Below are 12,413 nucleotides of genomic sequence, written 5' to 3'. Positions count from 1 at the left end.
GGAGACTGAGTTAGAGACGGCCAGCCTCACAGGGAGACTGAGTTAGAGAGGCCAGCGTCACAGGGAGACTGAGTTAGAGAGGCCAGCGTCACAGGGAGACTGAGTTAGAGACGGCCAGCCTCACAGGGAGACTGAGTTAGAGAGGCCAGCGTCACAGGGAGACTGAGTTAGAGAGGCCAGCGTCACAGGGAGACTGAGTTAGAGACGGCCAGCCTCACAGGGAGACTGAGTTAGAGAGGCCAGCGTCACAGGGAGACTGAGTTAGAGAGGCCAGGGTCACAGGGAGACTGAGTTAGAGACGGCCAGCGTCAGGGAGACTGAGTTAGAGAGGCCAGGGTCACAGGGAGACTGAGTTAGAGACGGCCAGCCTCACAGGGAGACTGAGTTAGAGAGGCCAGCGTCACAGGGAGACTGAGTTAGAGAGGCCAGCGTCACAGGGAGACTGAGTTAGAGACGGCCAGCCTCACAGGGAGACTGAGTTAGAGAGGCCAGCGTCACAGGGAGACTGAGTTAGAGAGGCCAGGGTCACAGGGAGACTGAGTTAGAGACGGCCAGCCTCACAGGGAGACTGAGTTAGAGAGGCCAGCGTCACAGGGAGACTGAGTTAGAGACGGCCAGCGTCACAGGGAGACTGAGTTAGAGAGGCCAGCGTCACAGGGAGACTGAGTTAGAGAGGCCAGCGTCACAGGGAGACTGAGTTAGAGACGGCCAGCGTCACAGGGAGACTGAGTTAGAGACGGCCAGCGTCACAGGGAGACTGAGTTAGAGACGGCCAGCGTCACAGGGAGACTGAGTTAGAGAGGCCAGCGTCACAGGGAGACTGAGTTAGAGAGGCCAGCCTCACAGGGAGACTGAGTTAGAGAGGCCAGCGTCACAGGGGGACTGAGTTAGAGAGGCCAGGGTCACAGGGAGACTGAGTTAGAGACGGCCAGCCTCACAGGGAGACTGAGTTAGAGAGGCCAGCGTCACAGGGAGACTGAGTTAGAGAGGCCAGCGTCACAGGGAGACTGAGTTAGAGAGGCCAGCGTCACAGGGAGACTGAGTTAGAGACGGCCAGCGTCACAGGGAGACTGAGTTAGAGAGGCCAGCGTCACAGGGAGACTGAGTTAGAGAGGCCAGCGTCACAGGGAGACTGAGTTAGAGACGGCCAGCGGGTGAGTTGAGTTGCTCCAGACACTGAACTCTGCTCCCTCTCGCTCCAGGCACAGAGGCTGCACAGTGGCCTACTTCGATGGGTCACTGCTTCTTCATTAAATGCTTCATCCCTTTTGGGTGGAGGGATTGTAAAAGTGAATGACATGCCGGCCCATCCGACCGTCTGAGAATCACACAGAGGTGTTTCAGGGACAAGGAATACAGGCGGCAGCTGAACGTCTGGGCGCGTAGAGGGAGACGACTGGAGGATTAGCCCGCTAATTAGAGGACATGTTCTTTAACACAAATAGGCCTGTGTGTGTGTGTGTGTGTGTGTGTGTGTGTGTGTGTGTGTCTGTGTCTGTGTCTGTGTGTGCGTGTGCGTGTGCGTGTGCGTGTGCCTGTGCCTGTGCCTGTGCCTGTGCCTGTGCCTGTGCCTGTGCCTGTGCCTGTGCCTGTGCCTGTGCCTGTGCCTGTGCCTGTGCCTGTGTCTGTGTCTGTGTCTGTGCGCGTGCGCGTGCGCGTGTCTGTGTCTGTGTCTGTGTGTGTGTGTGTGTGTGTGTCCATGTGTGCGTGTGTGTGTGTGTGTGTGTGAGCTGTGAAATCCAAAGGACATTTTATGACATCAATCTACAAGGCCGTCTCAGAGCTGAGAGGGAGAGGGTTCTCGTGGCCTGTTTGATCAAACTCTGAGGGTAACTGTAGTTCAGTGTAGGGCAGTGTTGTTAATGGTCTCAGGCAGACTGGAGGGATCTATTCATGTGCTGATTGGGAGCTGAGTGATGTAACTGGCTGAGGTCAATAGCGTGACCTCTTATTAGCCGACCAACCAATCACAATGCTTCTGGTAGTCATCTTCAACATCTCGTCTTCTTCTTCAGTCCATCATTTCATAATGATAGAAATCACAGAGAGAAAGAAAATATATTTCTACTTCATTGAATACAGCTATGACCCATAACACCAGTACTGTCATATTGTGGTTATGCTGCTCACAATGAACATTTACATTTTACATTTACATTTACGGCATTTAGCAGACGCCTTTATGCAAAGCGACTTACAACAAATACATTTGTTTAGGTAAGTGAATCATCTATCCAACAGTCATCATAAGACAAAGTAATCAATGCTCACACCAGGGGCCATTGGCAGTCGTAATGCCAGAAGCCAATTTAAAAAAAATATATATATATATTATTATTATTATTCATTCAATTGAACGCCGACCAGAACATGAGAACGTGACCAGAACATGAGAACGTGATTACCAGAACATGAGAACGTGACCAGAACATGAGAACGTGACCAGAACATGAGAACGTGACCAGAACATGAAGGTGAAACAGCAGGATTGCCTTAACTGGTGATGACCACACAGTGTCATCCACAGTACATCTTAACAGTCCTTCCTAAGACCTCTTCACCCCCACTACCCTCCCTGTACTAACCCTAACCCCAACCCTAGAGACCTCTTCACCCTCACTACCCTCCCTGTACTAACCCTAACCCCAACCCTTGAGACCTCTTCATCCCCACTACCCTCCCTGTACTAACCCTAACCCCAACCCTTGAGACCTCTTCATCCCCACTACCCTCCCTGTACTAACCCTAACCCCAACCCTTGAGACCTCTTCATCCCCACTACCCTCCCTGTACTAACCCTAACCCCAACCCTTGAGACCTCTTCACCCCCACTACCCTCCCTGTACTAACCCTAACCCCAACCCTTGAGACCTCTTCATCCCCACTACCCTCCCTGTACTAACCCTAACCCCAACCCTTGAGACCTCTTCACCCCCACTACCCTCCCTGTACTAACCCTAACCCCAACCCTTGAGACCTCTTCACCCTCACTACCCTCCCTGTACTAACCCTAACCCCAACCCTAGAGACCTCTTCACCCCCACTACCCTCCCTGTACTAACCCTAACCCCAACCCTTGAGACCTCTTCACCCCCACTACCCTCCCTGTACTAACCCTAACCCCAACCCTAGAGACCTCTTCACCCCCACTACCCCCCTGTACTAACCCTAACCCCAACCCTTGAGACCTCTTCACCCCCACTACCCTGCCTGTACTAACCCTAACCCCAACCCTAGAGACCTCTTCACCCCCACTACCCCCCTGTACTAACCCTAACCCCAACCCTTGAGACCTCTTCACCCCCACTACCCTCCCTGTACTAACCCTAACCCCAACCCTAGAGACCTCTTCACCCCCACTACCCCCCTGTACTAACCCTAACCCCAACCCTTGAGACCTCTTCACCCTCACTACCCTCCCTGTACTAACCCTAACCCCAACCCTTGAGACCTCTTCACCCCCACTACCCTCCCTGTACTAACCCTAACCCCAACCCTTGAGACCTCTTCACCCCCACTACCCTCCCTGTACTAACCCTAACCCCAACCCTTGAGACCTCTTCACCCCCACTACCCTCCCTGTACTAACCCTAACCCCAACCCTAGAGACCTCTTCACCCCCACTACCCTCCCTGTACTAACCCTAACCCCAACCCTTGAGACCTCTTCACCCTCACTTCCCCCCTTGTACAAGTTCTCTCCTGTTAATTATTATTATTTATTTTTTTAATTATTTTTTTAAAAGCATTACGTCTGCCAATGGCCCTTGGTGTGAGCATTGATTACTTTGTCTTATGATGACTGTTGAATAGATGATTCACTTACTTAAACAAATGTATTTGTTGTAAGTCGCTTTGGATAAAGGCGTCTGCTAAATGCCATAAATGTAAATGTAAATGTAAATGCACACAGCCTAAACATCTCCAGCAATCACTTGACATGTCCAATCAATGTCAGTCCTGTCTGCAGGGTAAAATAAAGTTCGAGTGGGCCCTGTGTGGTGATGCAGGGCAGGTAGCTACTCTAGTTAGCCTACGGTACGTCCTCGTGTGTCAACAGATTGACAGGTGTATTCTGTAAACAATGAAACAAGCGGCAGGAAGCGCAGCCACTGTGTTTCAGGAGTGAGGTAAGACAGAGTTGGGCCTAAACTCCAACCTTGATGAATATGCATGAGGCAGGCCGTGACAGCTCAATGGCAAACATCATAATCATGGTTGTTGCTGCTTTTCTTTCATTAAATTGTTTTTCTCTACTCCCCTTCCGCACCAGTGTGAGGCTGAAGGGAAGGGTGTGTGTGTGTGTGTGCGAGTGTGAGCGTGAATGTGAGTGTGAGTGACAGGTGTGAGTGAGACACTTGCTGTTTCTTCATTTGGGGTTTGACAGAAACACAAACATTACAGTCCAATGACTGTCAGTCTCCTTGTGAAGTGAAGGATTCTGGGAATATATATATATAATATATATTTTTTCTTCATTCAGACATTCCAACAAAGGCTTATTACCATAGTGACTGTCCCAGGAGGGTGTGACATATCAGAATCTCTCTCATCATGTAATCAAAGAAAATATATTCATAATTCTAATGATGAACTCAGGAATGACAGTCTATGTGTTTTAGTTATCAGTCCTGTTTAGAGTCTAGAAGACAGTGGGGGGTCTCTCAGTGGCTTTGGGATGGGATGGGATGGGATGGGATGGGATGGGATGGGATGGGATGGGATGAGATGAGATCTAAAATACACCTTTATTTCTCTTATTTCAAACAGTTTTTTAGGGACGGGGCTCTACAGAACAGCATGAATATGAATTGCAAAATGCGTCCATATAAAAATAAGATGACATTACCGGTATGTTTCCTTGGTTTATCCCTTGGTTTGTCCCTTGGTTTGTCCCTTGGTTTGTCCCAGTATGTGTTGCTAAATGTTTACTGAGGAGATGTTTTGTCTCTTCATGAGGTACTCTTCCGTTATTCACCATGACTCATAAATAACAACGAGGAATTGCACCACTTGTTATTAAACACACGGTGCAGCACAGCGAAGAGTTCCTGCAGGGCACGAAATAAGAAGATCAGTCTTGATTGAGAGAGCAGGAGTTGGACTGCCTGACTGTACACTCAGTTAATGACAATGTTCTTGACAGGGTTGAGTTCACTCCTGTATGGAGGAGAAGGGTGTTGTCTGTCCTCTGGCCTCCTATCGTCACGTGTGACATTGTAACGATGTGTCCTCTGTCTCTCCACACAGTCGGCCTGCAGCAGAGAGCTGTGATATTCAGGCATGTTTCATCTCCGTCCTTGATACTGCAGGCCCAGGCGACAGAAGATGGCACCTCAGAGAACACTGTATTGTGACAGGAATGGCTGCTTTGATATCTAATGAAACAAGCCTTTCTTTGCATGTCTGCCTTTCTTTACATACCAGCTCCAGGCCACACTCACGACGAGCGTCTCTCTCTCTCTCTCTTCAGTCAAAGAACACGTGAACACCATTGTCACAGTTGAAAGATGCGAGAAGGAACTGCATGTACAGTACCTGTGACATTTCTTTGTGTCTGCAGAAGAACATTTGAAATCACTTTGGCACTCGGTGGAGTACATCATGTAAGCTTAAAGCTACGCCTGTCTCACTTGCTTTCACAATACATTGCACATGGATATTGTTATTGTTCACCCACAATGTGGCCTTTGTACAAGCTCCTGATCTGGTTATGCAGCGTGGGGTAGGGGGAGATGTGTGTGCGTGTGTGTGTGTGCGTGTGTGTGTGTTTGTGCGTGTATGCGTGTGTGTGTGTGTGTTTGTGCGTGTATGCGTGTGTGTGTGTGCTCTGCTCTATATTATGTATGCCCCAGTGGAAATTGACTGCAGATCACCTTTCAGGCCCTATTGTGAGGAGATGCGTTTAGCTGTCAGGGCTTCACAGCCAACCTATTTAAGAGCAGGAGGCATTAATCATACTGGATTACTGCTCATTGCAGCTTTTATGCAACCCGCCAACACCCTCCCTCTCTGCAGGAGACTATTTATGACAGCTTCCTAGGTTGCAGGAAACGGTGAGGCGTGAGAACGTGTACCACACTCCCCTCGGTCTCAGGACTATAAAAGAGATTGGATGAATACTGAAATGGGATACTTTAACACTGTCTGCTGGCATGCTGATGCTATGGATACATGTCAGATCTGGTTTAGGGATTGTTAACAGACTGTGCAATAAGACTTCAGACGGCTATTTTATTTTTTATTCTATTATTCTATTGTCACTTCATTTTGTTGTTGTTGTTGCTGTTTGTGATGTGAGCTGCTGTAACGCCTGAATTTCTCCTCGGGATCAATAAAGTACCTATCTATTTATCTATCTATCTAAACTTACACAGTTTGTAGGGAGAATAAATCAGTATGCAGGTATCCTGTTTATTGTAGACTGTAAAGCCTAATATATGTCCTTCTTTTTTTTTTTTTTTTACAATACACCTGGGGACTATTGGATATGCATACAGCATAGGCTTCTGTGATAGTATAGAATGCAGTGAGATCTAATTGACCCCCCCAGTTAAGAAGGCTATTCTCACAGGGATGGGTACAGCCTGGCAATGGAAATCACATCTTCATCTTCTCCTTCTCTCAGTGACGAGATTACAGTTTACTGTGACAACAGTTTGTAATACAGTATTGTTACACAGGTAATTGAGCTGTACAGGTTGAGAGCTACTTATGTTCTGATCTGTGACTGGTCCATTGTCTTCAGCTCCTGCACCAATAAGGGCAGCCAGTGCTGTGTGAAGTGTTCTGTATCCTCCTGGCCTTTGGTTAAGACTAGAAACTGCCTCTTCACCAATTAAGCCCTCTCTTGTCTTGCTGGTCCAATTTACATCTCTTGCGTCTGCACTGGGGTCTGTGAATATGAATAAGGCTTTGTAGTGGATGGGGTTCATATTCCATGCATTCTATTCTGTGTGTATCAGGCAGGATAACATTACATACTCCCTGTGCTTTATGTTACTGAAGCACAGTAGGTATTACACTGTTGCCATGCCATCAATATCCCTCCAGTTACACTGGAGAGAAAGACACAATTCGTCTTCCAGAAACAGAATTTCACAATTCAGTTTCATTTGAACTCTTCAGATTATGTTCAGTCTAATACATGTTTGACTCTTACCAAATAGGAATTTGATCGGAGTGTTCAAGTAGTACGCAATGTTGCTTCTCCTTGTGTTTGTGATGTTGATCACAAAGTCGTTGATATGGTTAAAAGTGAGATTTTCTTGGAAGCGAGGGCATCTCTGAATAGCAGCCTGACACCTTTTTGAAGTTCTCATTTATTGATAAGTTTGCTATTTATCTTGAATGTTTGTAGTCCTGTTCAAAGCAGCCTGCCTCACCCTCGGTCTAAAGCCTCGAGAATAAAAGATTTCTCACTGAGCGATGACAACCTTGCTTTGCTTTGGAGTTGAAGACTCAATCAATAACAATGGAGAAGAGAGTAAGTCTCTAAGTGTCTAGTGTGGGGAAGCAGGACAGCAGGGCAGACAGCGTGAGGTAAACCCCGGGGGAGGAATAGCCTGTTGTCAGATTGCTGATCATCCACTGTGCCCTCTTTACACACACACACACACACACACTGATCTCACTGTATTGTGTGTGTGTGTGTGTGTGTGTGTGTGTGTGTGTGTGTGTGTGTGTGTGTGTGTGTGTGTGTGTGTGTGTGTGTGTGTGTGTGTGTGTGTGTGTGTGTGTGTGTGTGTGTGTGTGTGTGTGTGTGTGTGTTTCTCAGGTGTTTGATCCTCTGTTGCGGCGCTACGCAGCGCTGGAGGAGAAAGTGCTCCTGGAAACAGCGCCATGACGACTGAACACCGTCAAGTGTCTCCAGCCTCTTGGTTTGTTCTACAACCTCACCAGTTTTTTTTTTTAGTTTTTTTTAAACAGTTTTGTATCATGTCCTCATCAATATACCTGCCAGTGTAATCAGCCTCAAATGTTGAAATGGGAAAATAAAGAGCGCTGCTTTGTTTCTGTAAAAATAACAATATCGGTCAAAATGGTTACCATTGGAAACAAGGTCTAAGCAGACTGAGAGCAAAACATACAGTATGTTGTGGCCTGTGTATAAAACAAGGCATTGTTTTTTCCTGTAGGCTTACTGTTTCACGGTTTTTGGTCACACGCGAAGCCACAACATTTTGATTTTGTTTATTTGTTGTTTTTGCTCTCAGCCTCATCAATGTCTAGTTCTGTTGACTGAGTAAACTGAATCATTGATTGTGTATTTACTGTATATTGGTTTTCTTCATCAATGATTGTGGAAAAACAGTCAACAAAGGAGCAAGCACGTTCCTTATTGTGTGTGCCAGTCCCTGACCAAGCTCTACCATCATTTCATGATCATTTCAATGTGTATTTAGTGAGTGTGACCTGTTTGGAATACCAGAGTGCTATGGAAGACCTTACCTCTCCAGAGTGCTATGGAAGACCTTACCTCTCCAGAGTGCTATGGAAGACCTTACCTTTCCAGAGTGCTATGGAAGACCTTACCTCACCCTCACAACTCCAAGTTTGTTCTGCAATCTCACCATTGAAGTTTTTTTGAGCAGATGAGCAGGAATGGGACAGAAGTGTGCTTTCGAAGTGTCTCCAGCCTCTTGGTTTGTTCTACAACCTCACCAGTTTTTCTTCATACAGTTTTGTATCATGTCCTCATCAATATACCTGCCAGTATAATCAGCCTTAATTCCAACCTTTTGATTTGTTCTGCAATCTCACCATTGAAGTTTTTTTTTTTAATACAGTTTGTATAATGTGGTCATCAATATACCTGCCAGTAAAATAAGCCTCAAATGTAGAAATGAGAAAATAAGACTGGAAGACTTTACCTCTCAACTGAAAGTAGTGACTGGTGTCCCTTGTGAGTGTTGAACTAATGGATCTACAGTTTTACTAACAATGCAGTGGTGTTACTGTGGGTGGTGACAGCTGTGATCTTCAACCTAGATGTGAATAAAAGCCATTTCTAGGACAACAACCCGAGTCATTACTGTGTTGACTACCACAGACGGATGTGGAAAGGAGACAGAGACAGTCTTTAATGAGGGCTAGATAGAGTGCTTTTCTTTTGACTACACTACAAGAGAGTATATTTGAGATCAATGTGGTTCTAGTCAGCTTTTATTTCACGGTATTTTTGTACATGTTGGTTTGTTAAGAAATAACACTAAAGAAATAACACTAAAGATGGTCCCTATTTCAGAGCACCAAATAGAACAGGACAAATTCATATAAATGAAATGGGAGGGTGCATGTGGTTGAGCAACCAACACCAGACAACACTACCTTGGGAATTGCACCCAAAAGAAAAGAAAAGTCCAAAACAGCGGGTAGATAGCAATGTACCTGATGAGACAAACGAAAACAAACCCCAGAACAACTACGCTAACAGTTACTGAGGCGAACTTGGAGGGAAAGCGAGTTCTACAGAAGGCAGAACAGCAGCTAGCGTTCTGACAGACCACCGCCAGTTGCACGCATCAGTTACTCCACTCGGCGATGACAGTCTACAGCGCGTCAGGAAATCTCTTACCTCGGCGGTGGGAAACAGCACAGCACTGTTGTACGCAGTGGCCTACAAATACCTCTGGCACAAACGGGAAGGGAGTCAGGTGACCACAGACGCAGAGCAACAGGTGCACACAGGTTATATGGAGAATCACAGGTAATAACTAACTGTTCACAGGTGGAGAGTGGCTGCCCAACCTGTCACATAATGTCCAAATGTAGCACTCGTGTTTAGTATTTGGTAGACAGTCCTTTGCATCCAATAACTGCCTGTAGTACAGAGCCAAAAGAAGAAAAAAATGCTTCACTGTCCCATTACTTACGTCCCATTACTTACGGAGGGCACTGGATGTGAGACTGAATGGTAATGAGCAGTCAGCTGGAGGGAGAGATGGAGGGATGGGAGAAAGATGGAGGAAAAGGGAGAGATGGAGAGATGGGGTAGATATGGGGGAATTGGGTGCTCTTGAGACTAGGCTTTCAGGGAGAATTTCTCATCGATTAGCAGCTGATGATTCTGGAGCTAGATTGATTTCCCAGAAGCCAAGGAGGGTTTCTGTCTCTTAACGGCTCTTGGCCATATAAGGGTTGTTTTGGACTTTTCTTTTCTTTGACTCCTCACATCTCTAACTGATAGTGTTACTTCTCCTGAGGCAGTGCTACTTTATAATAGGAACACACTACAGCTACTGTGTTAGTGTCTTCACCCAAATAACCTTCCAGATAACACAGGGAAGACATACAGTACCACTGTTCCCATACATCGTCTCAATCAATGTAATAGCGGATGTCTGCATAAGTGGTTTCAATTCACTGCTCCTAAAATATAAACTTTCAGCTTATTGCTTTCCGTTTCTGTCGAGATAAACAGAGATGATTGTAACCTTGTCAACAAGAAATGACATTATAATTGACATTTTCAATCTTTGTTTTTTTCATTTAACAGACAAACACAACAGTTAACAATGCAGTGGAGTGGAACTGCCCCCTGTGGGTAGAGCGGGGGTGATCAGCTATCTCTTGCTGAATTTTAAATCCTTCTCCCTGTATGTGGGCACTTTGTTCCCCCCCCGAATGGATTTAAAAGTATTGCATGACGCCACGCAAACTTGATTATTTATTTAAACTGATTTAATCTTCAGGAAGGTCAGACGAGTTCATCCCCGGCGCCCACCTCACTGCCATTGAGGTCCTCCAGCGCAGGCGGTGTCTGCAGAGGTTGCAAGGCATTAGTAGGGACACCTCTCACCCCAGCCACGGACTGTTTGCCCTCCTCCCATCCGGGAGGCGGTACAGTAGTCTCCGTTCCCGCACCAACAGGCTCAGGAACAGCTTCTTCCCTGCAGCTGCTACTCTGCTGAACTCAGAATCTCGGCGGTAGCCCAAGAGTCTGTTTATTAAGACAATTCCCTTTGTATGAGGAGATAGTCTGCAAACTCTTCCAGGGTATTTTATTTTTTTAATGTATCAACAGTGTCTGGTTATGAATGTGATACTACTGTAGCTACAAGCAGTTTCTGTGGTGTGTGTATGTGTGTGTGTGTGTGTGTGTGTGTGTGTGTGTGTGTGTGTCTGTGTGTGTGTGAGAGAGTGATTGAGTGAGAGAGTGTGCCTCCTTGCATCAGTTCAGCATATAACAACCGTGAAGGTAGCAATTGAGAACTCAACAATCCCCTGAATGTCAGCCAACTCCTCCACTACCAAACGATTGAACCATTATATATACAGTAGCAGTCAAAAGTTTGGGGACACCTTCTCATTCAATGGTTTTTCTTTATTTGTATTATTTTCTACATTGTAGATTAATATTGAATACATCAAAACTATGAAGGAACACATATGGAATTATGTAGTAAACAAAAAAGTGTTAAACAAACCAGAATATGTTTTATATTTTAAATTCTTCAAAGAAGCCACCTTTTGCTTTGATGACAGCTTTGCACACTCTTGGCAAGTTTGTGTCCAAACTTTTCACTGGTACTGTATGTGTTTGCTTGTGTCTAACAAAGTTGGGATGTAAACTCACTCCTCATGTTGAAATACCCCCACCCGCGCCATCGAATTGCTAGCTTTTCGGTGGCGTAGCTGGTTTGAACTCACCAACTGCCAAAAAATTCCGGAACACTCACCACCTAGAGTGCCAAGTGTTCCATGTGGTGTTTACCTAGCAACAATACTTTGATTGGCTACAAAATGAAGCATCATAATTTATGCATTTCTCTCTTGGCATTCTAGAATGTTAAAGATGTGGGTGACTTCAATCACCCTCTGCACTGAATGAGTTAATCTGGTATTTCTGCCCATTCTCCAGTCTAAGTAAGTTAGTTTAGTCTTGTTTAAAGTCAGTGTGCTGTTGGTAGCTGTTTATTTTGCTGTGGCTATCCTGCCAATAGGCCAACAGCCTCCTGACACGAAGACGAAGGAGTCTGTCTGTGGAGTCCTGACAGGAAGACCAAACTACTAAGTATTTTTATTCTACTACTTTGTTTTTTCACGACTCTGAGTGCCACCTACATCTTGTATTTCCCACAAACCCTCTCTCTCTCTATACCGGCAAATATCACAATGTGCCTCCTCCCCATTCCTGTTATTTCATCCATCAGGAGGACACATCGACGCTACACCCCCTCTCGCAACCCTTCCAATCTAATCTACCCACCATGCTCAACTGACCACGACCTCACTGTCACGGGAGGACTTTGGAACTGCCAGTCAGCGGTCCGGAAAGCAGAGGCTATCTCAGCTTACGCCTATGTCCCTCCACTTCCTTGCCCTCACAGAGACATGGATTACACCGGATAACACAGCTACTCCGGCAGCCCTCTCTGATGCCTACTCCTTTTCTCATTCCCCAAGACTCTC

The 12,413-nt window shown here is 46.1% G+C and overlaps 1 protein-coding gene across 2 annotated transcripts in view; it reads left to right on the top strand.

Annotated features, from left to right (window-relative positions):
- The window catches only part of xylb (xylulokinase homolog (H. influenzae)), a 37,877-nt gene extending 29,978 nt beyond the window's left edge, over positions 1–7,899 (top strand). The window contains exon 19 of one of the 2 annotated variants that reach the window (XM_083678058.1): positions 7,777–7,899. In XM_083678058.1, the coding sequence (XP_083534184.1) occupies positions 7,777–7,845 (69 nt within the window). In that variant the 3' untranslated portion in view covers positions 7,846–7,899. Of the gene's footprint in view, positions 1–5,249; positions 5,312–7,776 lie in introns of those variants that run through there. The other variant, XM_083678059.1, reaches the window with a different exon arrangement.
- Positions 7,900–12,413: the final 4,514 nt, after the last annotated feature.

The sequence above is a fragment of the Argentina silus genome, assembly GCF_951799395.1.
Source record: "Argentina silus genome assembly, chromosome: 1".
Taxonomy (NCBI): Eukaryota; Metazoa; Chordata; class Actinopteri; order Argentiniformes; family Argentinidae; genus Argentina; species Argentina silus.
The sequence above is the reverse complement of the archived record's forward strand: the minus strand, read 5'-3'. Positions and strand labels throughout refer to the sequence as shown.